General features: G+C 37.7%; 1 protein-coding gene across 4 annotated transcripts in view; it reads right to left on the bottom strand.

Moving 5' to 3' along the window:
* The window catches only part of ARHGAP24 (Rho GTPase activating protein 24), a 516,458-nt gene that overhangs the window by 156,477 nt on the left and 340,514 nt on the right, over positions 1–19,467 (bottom strand). The window contains exon 1 of one of the 4 annotated variants that reach the window (XM_025386129.1): positions 11,067–11,149. The exons of the other annotated variants lie outside the window; for them this stretch is intronic. Coding sequence (XP_025241914.1) covers positions 11,067–11,079 — 13 coding nt within the window. The 5' untranslated portion in view covers positions 11,080–11,149. Of the gene's footprint in view, positions 1–11,066; positions 11,150–19,467 lie in introns of those variants that run through there. 4 annotated transcript variants of the gene reach the window in all.

Raw genomic sequence — 19,467 nt, forward strand, 5'->3', positions numbered from 1 at the left:
AGGCTGAGGCAGGAGAATCACTTGAACCCAGGAGGCGGAGTTTGCAGTGAGCCGAGATCATGCCACTGCGCTCCAACCTGGCAACAGAGCAAGACGCCATCTCAAAAAAAGAAAAAAGAAAAGTTAGAATTATGACCAGACATAGTCAGGTTGAAAGCTTTATCTGAACTGATAAATAAGTTCTATGTGAACATAAACACTATTATTAAGAATTCAACTCTGGATGATCAGTGTTAACAAAGATGAGAATAAGGAGCACTAGAAAGTCTCTATCCTCTGAAATCCAAATTTAAATGAGCATATACTCAGCATATACACCTTCTGTCAGAAAGGTACTTTGGAGCAAGGACTATGTTAAGCCATATGTACTTACAAATTACGTTTTAATGTTTAAAATAATTTATACAGTTATTATTATTGAGTCTTCTCTGTTTTATTACCATTGCCAAAAGTAATGAGAATAGCCACCATTTTTAGTTCATTGTAATTGTTGTGTTTCCCCTTCCCTTTGGAATTAAGCAGGTGTCAAACATTTATTAGATGTCATCTAAGGTAATTCGTTGCTCATGAAAATGCCATGAACAATGCTCAGGTTGTGGCAACTGAGCTATGATTTTTTGTTAGAACTAATATTGATCAGCATAATGACAACAAATCAAGATGAGGGGCTCAGTGCAGTTGGAGGAAGAAACAAGGAGAGGAAGAGCAGAAAAGCTCCAAGGTGGACCCTGCATGCAAATGAAGAACAGAGTAGGTGTTTGGCAAAGTTAGCTTGGGGGAGGGAGGGATGGACTTAGTGGGGGAGGGAAGGTGTGAAAATAATTGTATTTTGTTTATATCTTGAAGAAAATGTCCCTAAAATGTGTCATTTAAGGAAGGATACAGTTTCAGCAACAGAAGTAGTGAGGGACGCAAATCTGTAATAATAATTGGCTGTGCAATAAAAAAGATTTTAAAAGCACATTTTGCAGTAGTTATTTTGGCCTTTTAAAGATATATTCAGAATGATTGCATGTCTCTCTTGAGAGGCAGTATCCACAGTAGTCACGTTCACAGGCTGTGGAATCAGATTTGAATTCTGACCCTGCCACTAGTCGATGTCACGATTTAACCTGTGTCTCAACTTCCTCATCCGTACAATTTCCCATCTGTTGCTTATAGCATTGTTGTGAGAATGAAAAGTGTATAAGTAATGTAGACACTTAGGAGAGTGGCTTGCACTTAGTAATAACACACGTTCACTATTTTTTCCAGACATTATTTGAAGCCAATAAAGAATGTTAGCAGAAAGGATGATCAAGTCAGTTAAATGATGCTGGGAGGACATTTTCAAGGTTTTGTTTTGTTTTACTACTTAGCATATAGATAAAGCCAGCAGAGCAGAAATATAATACTTATCTAGGAACCTAAACTATAGGTCTTGAGAGAAGATGATAAAAACGTTAAAGTTCTCTAATTTTCAGTTACAAAGATTCATTCCCACGTAGGGAAATTTCCCTGCAACATTACCCGCAGCATGGCAGTTTTATTGGGGTTGGAATACAGTCCATATGGTGTGCTTGCTGACACTCTGGAGTTGAGGGGAGCGGGCTCCTCCTGAACATATTTTACTTCTGTGAATAACCACTTGTCATTTCAAGTCACCACCCCCATGAGAACTGCGACCTCAGAGTCCTCTAGGGAAGCTGCATTTGTTCCCTTGCTATTATAAGCATTTGCGCAAGATGATTCCAGGACAAAGTTTAATTCCGCTGCTTGTTTTTTTTTGTTTTTTGTTTTTTTCTCTTTCCATTTGTCTTCATGTAACACAGACTCCACAACCACAACTTCCACCTGAATTACATTTTTAGGGATGTGCAAAGACCTTGGGGCAGGAGAGGCAGAAGTCAGTGAAGCAAGAGTTCACATTTTCAATCACTTAAATAATGATATTAGAAATTCAAGTACCTTTTCCCCATTACTGGGGAAAGTGTTATTCCTTGATAGGCCTTATTTCAGAATTAGATTGTATGACCCAGCTAGCTAGGCTGACTCAAATTATAGAGCAGGCTGGCAGAAAAGAAACAACTTACAGAAGCAAAGCAAGTGTAGGAAAAAAGAATTTGAGCTATCTCTGCATGATGATCTTCTGAGTTCACTCCTAAGGGATGCTCTACAGCAAGGGAATAAATAGTCATCGACACTTAACTCTTAAAACTTGCAGAGATAAATATTACCTTTAGGAATAAATATGTCACAGCTGGGCTAGAATGATGACCCATACTTGCTATGTGCACATATTTAGGGAGTCCCTGCACATCAACACAGTCCTTTCCCCCGCCCCCCCCCCTTTTTGGCATTTGAGAATTGGGCTTCTACTCTCTGAGGTGGAACAGCTCTTCTGAAACTTTAATGTACAAACAAAACATCTGGGGATCTAGGTTAAAATAAAGACTCTGATGCGGGAGGTCTAGGAGAGGCTTGAGACTCTGCATTTCCTACCAGCGCTGACAGGATACTGATGCTGCTAGTCACTGACCACACTTTGAATAGCATGGAGGCAATATAATACTGAGGCCAGTCCTGGACTCTGAATTTTCTTGGGTTCTTCCATTACTAGTATTTCTTCTGAGCCAATGCTAGGGGTTGAATTATGTTCCTCAGGAAAGATATGTTGAAGCCCTAACTCCCAGTATCTCAGAATGTGGTCATATTTGGAAATAGACTCTTTACAGGTCAACAAGGTAGTCCCTAATCCAATATGACTAGTGCCCTCATAAAAAGGGGAAATTTGGACGCAGTGATAGATATGCACAGAGGGAAGGGGATGTTGAGAAACATAGGAAGACAGCCATCTAAAAGCTAAGAAATGCCCGAGTCTATCAGAAGCTAGGAGAGACACCAAGAACAGACCCTTCTCTAGTTGCTTTAGAGGCAGCATCAACTTGCTAACACCTTGATCTTAGACTTATGCCTTCCAGAACTGTGAGATAGGAAATTTTTGTTGTTTAAATCACCCATTTGTGAAACTTTGTTACAGCAGTTTTGGGAAAGTAATACAGGTACTGTTATCAAGGACATTTCCCTGACACTTCATTCTCCTACTCTCTGACACAGACAGAAATGTTTGGTGTACCAAAAAACTTAACACAACCCGAGGACTGTGAACACAACATCGCTTACACAGATAAGGTAACAACAAAAGATGGAGGTCATGTTTCTGAGGACCAAAGCCTGCATTGCTCCTACTGTCATTTCAGGTGTCAATAATGACATGCTGTCATAGATTGCCAACACTGCCACGTCTGAATTCCATAATTTATCCAAAACTGCTCTGATCTACAGATCAGGATCTGCCAGGTGTGGTGGCTCATGCCTGTAATCCCAGCACTTGGGAAGCCAAGGCGGCCGGATCACTTGAGACCAGGAGTTCCAGATCAGCCTGGCCAACATGGTGAAACCCTGTTTCTACTAACACTACAAAAATTAGCCGGGTGTGGTGGCGTGCGCCTGTAATCCCAGCTGCTGGAGAGACTGAGGCAGGAGAATCGTTTGAATCTGGAAGGCGGAGGTTGCAGTGTGCCGAGATCGTGCTACTGCACTCCAGCCTGGGCAACAGAGCAAGACTCCATCTCAAAAAACAAAACAACAACAACAACAAAAAACAAATACAAATCACTATCACACTCTATCGCTTCACATCCTTCACACCTCATTAGCAGTCCTAAAAATTGCTTTCCTTTTTAGAACCATTTTTCCACAATGAAACAAACCTTTCTTTTTTTAAAAAAATCACCTTGTGAGAGTTATTAGATTTGCAATGAATACAAGAAGAGAAAAACAAACCCACATAAATTTATTTGAAAGGGTGTAGGCAAGAATGAGGTATGCTAATCTCATTCACTAGCTAAGTGATGGGTCTACAAATCAGACCCACAGCAAACATGATTCAAACACACTTCGTAGAAAAATGACAAGCTACTAACAAGGTATTTGCTTTCACTTCAAAAGAGTAAAATATATGCTTATGAGATCCATGAAAGCCAAGGAGTGAAGTTTTTCTATTTTGATACTTAGTCATTACACTTCTAAATATGCTTCAATCTACTTTTTATACTCTCAGTATTTGTTGCTTGGGAACCATTCCCTTGGAGGTATTTGAAAAGTGCAGGAGTGTTTGGGTTTTCGCATAAATGGAGGAGTTATTGGCATTTAACGGGCAAGGCTTGGGAAAACAAGACATTCTATAGAGCAAAGGACTATAAATATTTGTCCCTTCCCAAATAGTAAAAGCAACTGTAGATTGAGGCCCTCATCCCATCTTGGCATTTCTTTAAGATTAATGATCTTTTCAGTTTGGGCTCTCTGTTCGCCCTTTGACTTCTACCAGAAACCATGCGGACATCACAGATATTCTCTGCTTTGACAGGTGTGTCATTCCTTGGTGTGTCCAAAGAACACTGGCTTCTCACTCTATCCTCCTTATGGGATGTTATAACAAATACATGGGGTAATCAATAGAACTATTCTTGTTAGTTTTCTGTCCCACTTTCAGGGGCAAGTGGCGAGATGGGTGAAGTATTATAGATATATCTGACCAACACAGTGTACTTGAGCTAGGACGTCTTGGAGGTGTTTTTAAATATTATTTTATGCAATTCCTTATTTTCCTTCATGACTACTCTTAGTGTCTCTTTCTTTCTTTTATCCATTCATTTATTTAACATAAAAAAGGACCTGCTATGAGGAACAGATTGTGTTAGGTCCCATGGAAGAAGGTCACAATGATAATGAGATCTTCATTCTGTGATGATCAAATTTATCCTATTGTATCTCCCATTAGTTCTTTTTATTTTCGCCGATAAGTTTCCCCTAACTTTTTCTACCTCTTGATCTAGAAAAAAAATTCACTCCTCCACCAAATCATGATAGTCCTATTTGCTAAAATATCTCCATTCACAGAGTAGCTTTTTGATTATTTCTTCTACCGTAGACAAATCCATCCATACATATTTTCTCAGTTTAACTTCATAATATGTGATTTATGCTAATATTACATATGTGAGAACTGAGGGTTACCAAAGTTAAATAACCTTCCCAACTTGCTCATGGATTTCAAAGCAGATCTAACTGATCCCAGTGCCTGCATTTTTAACTAATGTAAGATATATCTGACAGTTAAAATCACTTTTGTGTGGCTTCTAGTGAGCTTATAAATACCTTACTTGAAAGACATATTTGGCCTTCATTCTCAGCATCTTGACTAAATTGTTCCTGACTGGTTTAGAAAACCGATTGTACTTTCCAAGTTTCTATTAATACTACATTTTAACAGTTGAAAAACTTTTCTGGGTTTCTTAGCTAATACAAATCCGAAAGGCAGAAATTCCAAATATAACTGGGTAGTCCTTTGCACTTTTTCAATGCCTTCAGGCTTTTGAAGTTCTGTGGATTTGCCTTAATCTGTTGCTAGAACACTGCACATTGCTCTAAACAGCCTGCCAGTCTGAGAAACTTAGCGTGAATGACACAAGTGTCGCCCCCCTCCCCCGACCCAGGTCAGAGGATGGTGTGAAACAGTACAGGAGGTCAGGGGAGGGGAGGAATTGCAGGATAAAGAAATTAACTAGAGGAACAGGAAGTAAAATAGAAAAAAGAATCTATAGACCTAAAGAAAAACCTTTCCAACTGAAGCTGTCTCCTCCCCACCAAGCACATACCTCTTGATAGATAGTTTAGTTTTTTGAATCAGTTCAGTCTATTCTGATAGCAACTTCAAAGGGCCAGTACATAGCTGACAGTGTGTTATTCCACTGTCACACCAATGGAAGTCACAGATCAGGAATCTGCAGATACCAGAGAGAGCGATGGCACTTTGAGGTCTGATCAAGTGTCAGATTTAGGAATCAGGACAGTTAAGAACAAGAAATCAGTCTACAATATTTTCCTAACACTCGTCTGGCCCCAGCATAAAGCACAGGCATCAATTTGGAATTATAAAATAAATTAGTGATTTACATTTATACCTTCTTTGCTTTCCTTCCTCTCTGAAGCCTGGGAGCCTGAAACACACAGAGAACACTGGGGTAGATGGTACGAGAAAGGCCCGCCTGGGACATCTCTATTCTGCTGTGGTAAGTGCCACGACTGCTGCCATGCCCAGGTACCCCTCAAGCAGCAGGACGCTATTTCCACTCCTGCCCAGGACAACTCAGTGGCATGGTAGTGATAGCATCTCTCCTGTGCATGTAAGCACACCAAAGCCTTCTAGTATGCTGATAATTTCATACTTTACACCTAAACCTTCTACCATTTTAGAATTTATTTTGGTGTCACTTTTTTTTCTAAATGGCTGTATCTACTTCCTATTGACTCATTCATCCTTCCCCCACCGTTTTAAAGTTCTGCCTAAGTTAGTGGGGTACATTTGGTGTTAAGAGAGGGTTGTCCACAATGGACTAACCCACTGAACACCGCACAGGGCAAAATGATACTAAGTCTATACCTGTTTGGTATGTTAATCTGCATTAATCGTGCCTTTTTATTTTTGTATTTCTGATGATTTGTCATCTGAGGCCTTGTGGGCCTGAAGAGACTGCCCCTTCCAGGGCCACCCAATGCCTGTAATAGTAAAAGACTCACCTGGCAGTACGTTTTCACACGCAAACCAACGAATCCAGAGCCCATACCTCAACACCTTCTCTATCAGGCTCTCATGCTCTGGGCCACTATCCTTCTGCTCGAATCACTCCAGGGTCAGGTATTAGACCACTAGAGACAACCCCTACACCGCTGAGGCCACCAAAATTATAAAAACTAGCCAATCCCGAGCCTGCTCACCGTGCCTTATTTGTTCCTGCCCATGGAAAACACAAAAGGCTGTCACTGCTGTTTTCCTTTGGCTCCCTCTGCCCCTGACTGACGCTGGTGCTTCCTTGTATGGCCCCTGCATGTGGTCTGCCCCTCTCTGCTTGGGAGCTTGAGAGTGACCAACTATCTTTTCAATAACAATCGCCTCCTAATCTATGGGCCTCACCATTCCTGAATAATAATAAAACCTATGTTTAAAAATACAGTTCTTACACAGACTTAGCAGGAAAAGGAGACCGTTTATTTATTTATTTATTTATTTATTTATTTATTATTTTTAGATAGGGTCTCACTCTGTTGCCCAAGCTGGACTGCAGGGGTGTGATGTCAGCTCACTGCAGCCTTGACTTCCCGGACTCAGGTGATTATCACACCTCAGCCTCCCGAGTACCCAGGACTACAGGCACATGCCACCATGTCCCGCTAATTTTTGTATTTTTAGTAGAGACTGAGTTTTACTATGTTGGCTAGCCTGGTCTTGAACTCCTGGGCTCAAGCGATCCTCCCACCCTGGCCTCCGAAAATGCTGGGGTTACAGGTGTGAGCCACTGCACCAGGTGGAGACATTTCTCTATGGCCACAGAATAATCCCTCTGAACACATGAGTGTGTTCTGATAAGTTGTCAGTCAAATGAAAGCCCATTGTACAACAATAAGAGTTGGAGAAGGAACACACTCCAGTTGGTTTTACACTTTATCATAAAAATATTGAAAGCATGCTGATATTTAAAACTGTTAAAATGTAAAAGTCTCTCTTTTTATTGATTTTAGTATATTGGAGTAGTGTTCTTGAAAATTCCCTTAAGGGCAAATATGCCTATAAATAGGAAACTTTGCAATAACTTTCTACTGATGGTTCCTTGCCCATTAGAAATATTTGGAAGTTGTAATTACTTTGTCTTACAGATTATTTGAATTACATATTGATAAGAATTTTGGGGCTTTTAATGTGTAAAGAGTTTACATTGTATTGGTCATCAGTGTTTTAAAAAATTATTTATTATTTATGGTGATAGGTGGCTATTGAGGGGAACATAGGTAGACATTAGAATCTGATTTGAGGCCTTCCCTAGTATAATAGAAATAACTTAAATGTTTAAATAGTAGGAATTATGTATGTATCAATATAATGACTCTAGTGGGTACCTCCTGTGGCAGGGGCCAAGAATGACAGATGGTCCTATTCCAGCAACCAGGCTGTATTCATTCTATTTCCTTAGAAGACACACTGCATTCGAGATAAATGAGGCAGGGCTCTTGAGCAGACTTGCAGAAAATGTTTATATTCCTTGTTTCCAGCAGAGAATCACCTGCTGCCATCTGCTCCTACTCCAGCTGCCAAGTCCTTACAGCCAGCGGTCCACTGAGGAGCCCAGTGACTGTCAGAACACTGTGGTCTCAGAGGACTAATCTACCAGAGGAATCCTCACATCACATACCCTGCTCTCCAGGTTTCTTCTCTCCAAACAACCAAGGCCTAATTTAAGGAATCTAGAAGTAATAGTAGTTAAAAGTTGTGTGAGTGCCCATTATATTATCTGAATCTATACTGCTTTGGGAAGAGTTAGTAGGCAAAACAGAACTTAGTGGCTAAGGTAAAGAGACATACAAATGACAGATAATGCTGTAAGCAACTCCCATATGCTAAAAGTCATATTTAGTGTCAGTTTACCAAAGGCCTTTGTAGAAGTGTAACTATGTCAGCATGTATAAAGATTGTTGACATAGGTTCCCAAGCCTAGCAACAGACTAGATGGATTAAAAAAGTATGAATAGCAGAAATGCTAGGCACAATGGACACAGTGGTTCTTGCTGCCTGGTAGCCACTAATCTCATTCTTTCCCACTCACCCTCCCATTTTCTGCTCAGACACTGGGCAGTAACCTCTTAATTTCAAGAGAGGTAGGATTTTCCCTAGTCCCAAAGTATACATCAAAACTGCTTCCTTGTCCAAGGTGTAGAAATTGAGTGTAGGTCAAAAGAAAGAAGGTTCATCAAATGAAGAACTTAGTGAGTTTAAAGTCTAGAATAAAAGTGTAAAGCTGAAAGAAGGAAGAAAGTAAGGACACAGTGTGTTAGGGAGTTTAAACATTTTAGAAAATTAGAGATATTTATCAAATATATAAATAAAGGGTAATCTTTCCCCTTATCTAAGAGAACTTAATTGCATAGAAGTAAATGTGTTTGAGCAGACTGGTATGTGCTCTGAGGTCAATACCTATAATCTCTAAACCTTTTTAAACCTCTTTGCATGTTGAGGTAAGCTAGTTATCTAAAGAATAAACACAGACACTATTAAAGGCTTTTCTTGGTTGTATACACTGATTATTATTCATCAAATAGGTGACTAATTTTCTAGCATTCCAACATAGAAGCTGACCATGGGTTCACATGGATGCCACATTTGAACATAGAAGACTGTAGTCCTCATAGAGGGATGAATACTCTTGTGTTGATAAAACAGTTATATGAGGCCTTCCTGTACATCTTTTCAGTCATGGTGACAGTCATGTTAAACTCTTCTCAAGAAGCAGCCAAATTTTAGATCATGAAAAGCCAACATAGTACAGGTTCCCATATAGAAACACCAATCATCAATTCTTTGTACACCACAAGTTCCACATCTGTGAAATGAAACTTTTTCTTAACTCGCATAGAAAGCATTACAGTGTTAGAGTCAGGTGTTTCTGCTCAGCATACCACAGTGCTCTTATATAGAGTCTGAAAGCAAGAAACCATGAAGAGAGTGTCTCAGGAACTTGGCATTCCACATGCATGTAGGAACAGGTGACGATCTAGTTTACAGTATTAGAATCTTCTTTCAAAACTGACATACTTTAAAAGTGGGACAGATAATTTTGATATTATATGTTCTTTGTTAATTATTTTGAATAATTTTAATGTTCATTGCCTTTTAATAAAATTTATTTTACTTCATTAGTTTTTAAAGTCTATCAAAATAGAGATAAATTTTAAATAAAAATTTTAAATTTCCTTTTTTCCTTCTCATTTTATTAATCTCAGCAACAGAATTCAAATTAATTAAAACTGACAAGTACATTCCACAGGTTGACATGTTTTATTAAGAATTCTTGTTCTTGGCTTCATTTCTGCTGACTCTAAATTTTTTAAGTATACTATTGTTCTTTCATTAGACATAAAAATTTGAGCAGTTAGAGTAATTTTTTGGTATTCCCTCATAATTATTCCTCATTTTAATGTATTGTCTTCTTTTTCATTTTAAAATCTGATATTCTTTTTCTTCTTCTACTTATGCAGTACCAAATTCCTATACTTCCCCCTTTTCTCAAATATGAGTCTCAGGAATATAAACCTCCTGTATATTTATTTAGATATTTAAAAAGTATCTCCTTTATATAGTTTATGGGTTCACTTAAGTAGCCAACATACAAAACTGACCCACCATTAAGGTCTGTTAACACAAGAGCATGATTTTAATTCCTATTGTAACAGACTCATAGTGAGTAATACTCTGTGTTCCCATGTACTTTTACAAGCTCACATAGCAGTTGTATTGTCCTGTAAGGCTACAAAATTCAAATATGCTGATAACAAAAGCTGTATAGGTTGATTAAGTTAATTGTAAGTACATCAAAAGATAGCACATATTATTTGGTTTTCTTTTGGCTCTTTTTTAAAAAAAAAATAAATAAAATAACATACGCAGACACACACAAATGGCCAAGTAGAAGTTTTCATTTTGACAAGCAATTACACAGAAAACTCCCACTGCTTTTGTCATCAGATCAAATCCTAAGGCACTCTACTCTCTCAAAGTTTCAACCACTAAAATATGGGTAAAGCAAAGAATACACCACAGCAAGCACTAAACAAATATAGCAATTTAGATTTTTATCGGAAGCAGTTTTTATATGCCTTCAAATTAGCACTGGAATTCTGTATATGAACAGATACATCATGTGGCAGCAGCGATTAAAGAAAGAATCCAAGAAACACTGCACTATAATGATCACATTTCAGCGTGGAAGAACAGCACTATAACCAGTCTGTTGCCACAATGTAGACACGGTGGAGAGCTGAATGGATCATGACGGAAAACAAGGGTATAAATAAAACCGCACACAGTCTAGGTCCTGAATTGGTGGTGATATAAATATCCCCAAATTATTAAACACAATCAACAACAATACCTGGCAATTTGTCTCCAAATTAAGAACAAAGCACCCAGCTCTCACCTTGCACAAACATACACTTCAGTGGTCAGTGACAAATGCAGGCTGCACTTGCAAGCTGGGAGACAGAGCAGCTGCTCTGTCCTGAGCTGCTTAAAGCACATTCGAGCCCAACTCAGGTCCTACTGTGCTTGCTCACTGCAGTTTCTCCCATGACTCTATCACCCAGGAATGGAAACCACGGCTTGCTCCCCAGCACTAGTGGGCTCCCCAGCTACTGAGCTCAGGTAAAAACGCTGAGTCCTGCAAGGTCACCACAAGGTGACCACAAGCAAAAGGAGTGTACAGGGAAGAGGAGGGGCTGTCGTGGAAAGACCCTAAACTCCAGACGCCTTGCCTTTCGAGATTCTGAACTCTGTAAATCAGAGCTGGGACAATAAAATCTGAGAATCCTAAATGGCACCAAGCCAAGCAACCAACCCAGGGGCATTGTTTAAGCAATAATCTCTCTCTCTCTCTCTAAACGCACACACACACACACACACACACACACACACACACACACACACACAAGTGCAGACTTCCGTGTAGCTATTCTAATTGCCCAGACATCCCTCTCAAGCCAAAAAGTTGTTTAAGGTTTCCAGGTAACAGGGCTTAAAGAAGGATGTTAGAAAATCAGAGTATTTGCCGAAATCAAATTAATTCTAAGAGCAAAATGATTTCTGGCCCATAAACTCATATTAAAAAGTCTTGTGTTTTGCATACATACTGGAATTATGCAAACTCCCATATTAAAAAAAATAGTAAAGATATATTTATTTCAGAGCTGACTGACAGAATCAATTTAAATTTCTCATAAAAATTCCTATCATCTTTTTCAAAATTAGCCTCGATTACGCACATTTTAATTTTGAGGATCTTTAAGAAGGCATTTCTTGCCAAAAATATAATCACTCTGAATGTATATATTATAAATAGAAGCAAACATGTTAATAAATGTTTCCCTGTAGAGTCTCTCTAAGTTTTTATTTCTCATATTTTGATTTTCTTAGAAGTGGAGAGGGAACAATTTTTAATCTTGCAAGTGCCTTACGAAACATTTCTTCTTAGTTGTATATATTTTTAATAGGTAAATAATGACTTACTGAATTGTAGATTGATTGCATGAGCAAGAGATTATTCTCACCCTTTAGACATTTTTTTAACCTCCTTGTCCAATCACCACTGTTCATTAGCAATTTAACCTCCTAGGCATCAGTTTTGTAATCTATAAAACAGGGATTTGTTACTAGTGCCTGTTTTGTCTACTTCCTTGGTTGGTAATATGAGGGTAAAATGGGACAGAGTATAGGACAAAATGCTTTCTTTATGTGCAGTACTTGAGAAAATGCACTTGCTGCATTTCGGCCCTCTTATTTCCCCAGTGAGTACTGGGGCTAGTAAATTACTTGCTGCATTCTCAAGGAGGGCTTCTTGGGCTTCAAGGAAACTGCTTGTTTCAAGTGGCCTATAAATAGAGTTCGAGATTTTATTGAACTGCTGTTCTCTTTGTGGTAGATCTTGAGGGCAGCCACCACATGGCCAGAGTCAGTTAATTGTGAGCAGCATGAGCCCCGTCTAGTGTTTGAGGCAGAACAAGACTAGTCGAAATTCTGGTAGAAAATGCTCACATGCATGGTTGGTTACATAGTTCGCCTGGAGTCCTGTTGTACTCCTGTGTCTGAGGGGGCTGGAGAAGAGGATTAATGAAGGGGAAAGGTTAGCTATGGAATGCCAAGTTCACTGCTGAGTTAATTCCGTAACAAATGCATCTGGGCATTCATGCTAATTTCCCTACAATTACGTATGCATTTTTTAGAGGTTAAGTTGTGGAGGGGGGCGGGGATCAGGGGAGGGAGACAGGTGGAGAACAGGAAAGGAACTAAAAATGTGGCCACCTGTCTTATGAGATACACAGGGCTGGGAGCTGGGAACTTTAGGTATATTATCTCGGTTCTCATAATAATCCTATGAGATACCTGTTATTCTTATTTTACAGATAATCATAATTAGCCTGTACATTGTTAAAGGTCAGTGGTGAAGTTAGAATTACGATCAAGATCTGCGTGGTCTAGAGTTCCATAGTCGGGGTAAATTAGTTAGCTTACAGCTTTCTCAGAAAAAGAAAGGAAATAAAGTGTGGTTTTTATACAGTGAGAATAGGGAAGGCAAGAATACAAGTCACTCAGAAAAGACTAGGCAAGTTAACTTTTACAAAGAGTCCAGAGATTTTTAAAAAAATGAGTTTTGATTTTTTTTTAACAATGAATTCATTGCAGGATGCAGAAAGGAAAAATCAATTTTTATTACTAGTGGCAATACTTATTTTTTAACTTGGGTCCTGCTTGTTTTTCAATTGAAGAAGCAAGTTCAGAAGTCTTTCTGTATAGTAGACTATTACTCTGGTTTTTCTAACATACACATAATGCATTATTTTATCTTAATTTTCTTAAATTATCAGACCTTTAACAATGCTCTTAAGGAAACAAGCCAATCTCTTGAACTTCGATGTCGCAGAAGACTTTTTTTCAACTGTAGTGTGGAATATAGTATAGTAGCTATAATTTTCAGTCTCCTGGGTTTGAGGATGTTAATCAATTGGCAGGTTCTTTCAACCAATTTTATTGGGAAGCTAGAGGCAGAGTCTGAACTGCAGGGCTACATGTACGTGTCTCTGTTCTACCCTTTAAGTAAGTGTCATTCCCAGCTGTAAGAGAAATGTTTAAATCGTATCTGAAGTCAGTTTTCAATTATTCAGATATCTCAATTGAAAAACAATAAAAGTGGAAACAGAGTTTTAGGCACTTTCTTCAAATTATTATACTGTCCCACTAAGTTATTTCTTTTCTTTATTTTTCTTTATTTTTTTTTTTTTTTTGAGACGAAATCTTGCTCTGTTGCCCAGGCTGGAGTGCAGTGGCATGATCTTGGCTCACTGTAACCTCCGCCTCCCAGGCTCAAGCTATTCTCTTACCTTAGCCTCCCTATTAGCTGGGATTACAGGAACATGCCACCACACCTGGCTAATTTTTATATTTTTAGTAGAGACAGGGTTTCTCCATGTTGCCCAGACTGGTCTTGAACTCCTGACCTGAGGTGATCCAACCATCTTGGCTTCCCAAAGTGCTGGGATTACAGGCATGAGCCACCAACCTGGCTGCGTATTTAGTTACTCAAACACTACTGCTAGTATTGCCCTAGTGTAATTAACACGGCAGAAAATAAGAGCACATTGCTTCCTCCCTTTGTCTCTGAACCTCCATTTTTTTTTTCTCTTGGATTTTAAGATCCCGATCTTAGAATCATATATGGAAAAGATACTTGCACTGAAGTTTATAAGTATGAAGAAGAAAGCATCCAGAAGAATTGGTCAACATTTGCAATCAGTGAGGAGTATAAATAAGATGTTTTGGTTTTCTATTTGGTTCATGCTACCTGCCTGATGTTTCCTAGAGGCAGTGTTTATTTCACACAGAAACTCATGAAGGTCTGGCCTGAAATCCTTGTAGTCTTTTCACTTAGGGTAGAACTGGGTTCATGGATGAATTAGATGGGGTTGTTTCTAGTTGTGTCAACTAATGAAGACAAGTATTTTTCTAACACATTTCCCCTGCCACTCCCTTCCATTTGGCTTTTTTATTTAGGCCTTAGAAACAACTCCAAATGATAATACTTATAAGCTGTGAAGAGCAAATACTGTCGAAACACTGAAAGTCATTTAGGCATAAAAATGAAAGTAATCCAAAATGTGAAAGCTTTTAGCAACCATCTTATGCCATCTTATGTGGATGTTTAAAGATAATCTGTGTGAGACCTCTTAACCTATTCTAGAAAATGTGGCACAGGTATAGAGTTAAAACCATGAAATTAAACACTTTCTGAGCAATATAATTTGCTGTATTTCTAAATATAATTGTGTTTTTTTGCTCGATGGTAATATTTTTCTAGATGGGAAAGATGTACTTCTTAATGCCTTTTCTATCTTGAAATATAAAGAACCAATGTCTTGCTTTCATTCAAAATTTCCTAAATACATTCAAGTGGTTTCAGAAAAAGAAAAAGAAGAAAGGAAGGGAAGGGAAGAAAAGGGAAGGGGAGGGGAGGGGAGAGGAGGGAGGGAGGGAAGGAAGGAAGGAAGGAAGGAGGAAGGAAGGAAGGAAGGAAGGAAGGAAGGAAGGAAGGAAGGAAGGAAGGAAGGAAGGAAGGAAGCTGAAGATTATCCCTTTGTGAACTTTGGAGAAGGAATTCCTGGGCCCTTAAAGCTTTAAGATGTACAAACAAGCTAATTGAACATATTTGAAATATTTGTAAAAATACAGCCTTGTACTATAATTGTACCCCCTCCCCAAACACACACACACCTAAAGCATAAACCATTTTAGTCAGGTGGCTCATGGCCAGCAAAGGCCATCAGTCACCCAGCTGCCTGAGATGAGTAATAACAGTGTCAGCTGCTGTTCCATCAAAACACTGCATGTGAGGTTCCTTCAGTAAGCCTGGGACACATGGGAACATGGGTGCTCCTGTTTCCACCAACTGAATCCTTGAGGGAAAAAAGGGAAAAATCTTCAAAAGCATTAGTGTCAATGCCCCTAGTTCTTAAAAGACTAAATGTATATCCATATGTCATGATGCAATCACACTGAAATTAGAGGACTGTGCTAGGATTTTCATAAGATACTTTATGATACATTACTGAGTAAGGCATATTAGAAAATAGTGGGTACAATGTGATCTGAATTTTCTAATAAATATTCAATATATAGAAAAATCTGAAAATATGCACTACAATGTTAATAGTTTTTATCTCTAGGTAGTGAAATTACAGCAATTTTATTTTCTTCCTGATCTTTTAGCATTTTCTAAATGTTCTTCAATGACCATTACTACAATGTAGTGAAAGAAGGAAGGAAGGAAGGAAGGAAGGAAGGAAGGAAGGAAGGAAGGAAGGAAGGAAGGAAGGAAGGAAGGAAGGAAGGGGAAAGAAAGAAAGAAAGAAAGAAAGAAAGAAAGAAAGAAAGAAAGAAAGAAAGAAAGAAAGAAAGAAAGAAAAGAGAAAATAGTAACTCTCTAGTTCATAATAAAGATATCATTTTTGAATTTTTTTTGACAAAGTTAATTTGTCATGCTTATAATCACTGCAAGTGAAAAAAATTTCAGTTTTCAGACATGTTATTACCATTACTCTCATCATCGGCATTAAAAATATTCATGGGTACACATATCAAAATTCTAGATGCTGCTGTACTATAATATAAAGAAAATATAGTGTACTTTGGACTTCACTGATTTTTAAAATATAAAAAAGTGATACAGGGAATATGGCAGGTATGTGTATGTGTGTGCAGGAGCAAGTGCATATAAATTCAAATATAAAGAGAATAGATATGGTGTAAATATAAACAGCGTGACATACATTCATGAACGTATAATCATTGTCTAGGGGTAACTGCTTATTTCTTAAAAGGAAATGGTGAACTAGCAACACATGTATGATCAAGAAAATGTATTGTCTTCTAAAATATTATATTGCATGAATGCATATTTCAGAGAGATCTCCTCTGTAATAATAACATAGATTGGTTTGGAGGTGAGCAGGGTGCATGGGGAGAGATTACATGGCTGATGTTACCTGTGTCTTATTTGTATTTTTGTTTTCATTCTTTACATCTTTCTGACATAACCAGGAGACAGCTGGTAAATAATTCAGCATTACAAAAAATAAACAAACATCAGCCTGTTAATTAAATGGCAGACTTGGGTCCTCAATGTAAATCTTGGGAACAGAGTCTTCAGTACAGAAGTCTTAAGCCAAGTCAGAATATTTGGATTCCGCCTAAAATTCATTTATCTGCTACTTATTTGTTGGCTTGTTGAAATAACATTTGAGGGACTGGAAAAACAGAAAGACCAAATCCACATTAATTGAACATTTCACTTTTTAATACTTAAGTCATAGCTATGTGTTTCCTTTTTAAATTGAAGCAAATTTTCCTAACATGCATATATGAAGAAAATGCTCCATCCACTGAACAAGGCTATGTTTCAAAGGAAAGAGATTTATTCTTTAACTAGAAAGTTAATAGAAATGAAATTGGAAGTTCACTATGCTCCTCAGATACTATTGAGCTAGAGGCTCAAAAATACAAACACGTAATATTTTTCAAAATAACAATCACCAATAAACTCTCTTAAGAAAAACAGTAAATACTTTTACATATGTTTTATCTTCGGTTTGGCCTGTAACCAAAATAATGCATAGGTTTGCATTATTCCTACTCTTTAACTGGAATAGTGTTATCATTCAAGTTACTTTTGGAAGTCGAATAAAGTTTGAATACACTTAAATTATATTTTTATGTAATGATCTGATATTATTCTAAATCTCATCTTGGTTGATTTAAAAAGTAATTAAAAATTAATAATTTATGCCTTCAAATAAAAATAATAGGCTGGGCATGGTGACTCATGCATGTAATCCCATCACTTTAAGAGGACAAAGCAGGAGGATCATTTGAGGCCAATAGTTCAAGACTGGCATGGGCATGGGTAATATAGTGAGATATTTTTTCTACAAAATATTTTTAAAAAATTAAACAGGCATGATGCCATGTGCTTGCAGTCTAGAGGCTACCCAAAAGACTGAGGCAGGGGGATCACTTGAGCCCAGGAGTTTGAGGCTGCAGTGAGCTATGACTATGCCACTGCACTCCAGCCTGGGAAACAGAGCAAGACCCTATCTCAGAATAATCATAATAATAAGAGTAAAATATTTGTTTTATGGATTATATTTTATCATTAAAAAGATAACTTTTTCAACTTTAATCTACTCAAGGTAATGATCATATCTGTTCAAAATTTAGGAATTTACTATGAAAACAAGTTTCTATTTAAACTTAAAGATCTTAATATTGGCTGGGCAGGGTGGCTCATGCCTGTAATCCCAGCACTCTGGGAGGCCGAGGCAGGCAGATTACCTGAGGTCAGGAGTTTGAGACCTGCCTCAACATGGCAAAACCCCATCTCTACTAACAATACAAAATTAGCTGGGCGTGGTACTGCATGCCTGTAATCCAGCTACACGGGAGACTGAGGCGGGAAACTTGCTTGAACCTGGGAGGCGGAGGTTGCGGTGAGCCGAGATTGCACCATTGCACTCCAGCCTGGGTAACAAGAGAGAAACTCCGTTTCCAAAAAAAAAAGAAAAGAAAAAAAGATCTTAATATTAAAGAAAATTATATCTACAGGCTCATCACCTGTACAGTATGCCTATTTATCTGCATACAAATATAAATGTATACATATGTCTATTCCAATATTTTTCATGTGTAGAGCTTTATGTAGTTGTAGTCATAGTACATATATACATTTTTGATTATTTTACTTAGAATATTTTATAAGCATTTTTACTATAAATTTTTGATTTATTATTTCACTTAGAATATTTTATAAGCATTTATACTTATATCTCCAATCTTTAAATGAGATATAAAACAGTAGGTAAACTGTAAAATAAAATATTTATATATTGTTATTTTCAATGCTTGCATAATATTTTTTGAATTAATATGATACAGCTTACTTAAACTTTATTTGAAAGCACATATTTGTTTCCAGTTTTGTTAGTAAAATTATACTTTTATGCTACTACAAAGTTTTCTACAGATTTCTTTTTTAAGATCTTTTAGAACAAATTTCTAGAAAAATGAATCAGTAGATCAAAAAGTCTATTCTTCTTTGTCTCTCAAAAGTTGAAGAACAATTCATCGTGGTGAGTGTTGGCCAAACTCCTCAGTGTCACTGTATTTCAGTTTCTTTTAAAATTATTATTATTGAGCAAATACGTATATTTTAACTTTTACTTTAGATTCAGGGGTACATATGCATTTGTTGTATAGGTAAATCACATCTCATGGGGGCTTGGTGTACAGATTATTTCACCATCTAAGTAATAAGTATAAAACCCAGTAGTTAGTTAGATCCTCACCCTGCTCCTTCCTTTCATCCTCAAGTAGGGCCTAGTGCCTGTTGTTCCCTTCTTTGTGTCCATATGTTCTCAATGTTTAGCTCTCACTTATAAGTGAGAGCAGGTGGTATTTGGTTTTCTGTCCTGTCTTAGTTTGCTAAGGATAATGGCCTCCAGCTCCATCCATGTTGCTGCAAAGGATGTGATCCTGCTCTTTTTCACAATTGCATAGTATTCCACAGCATATATGTATCACATTTTCTCCAGTCTACTGCTGATAGGCATTTAGGTTGATTCCATATCTATGCTATTGTGAATGGTGCTGTGATGAACATATGCATGCATGTATCTTTATAATAGAACAATTTATATTCCTTTGGGTACATACCCAATAATGGAATTGCCAGGGCTAATGGCAATTCTGCTTTTGAGTTCTTTGAAAAAATGCCAAATGAA

Source organism: Theropithecus gelada, chromosome 5 (genome assembly GCF_003255815.1).
Source record: "Theropithecus gelada isolate Dixy chromosome 5, Tgel_1.0, whole genome shotgun sequence".
Classification (NCBI taxonomy): domain Eukaryota; kingdom Metazoa; phylum Chordata; class Mammalia; order Primates; family Cercopithecidae; genus Theropithecus; species Theropithecus gelada.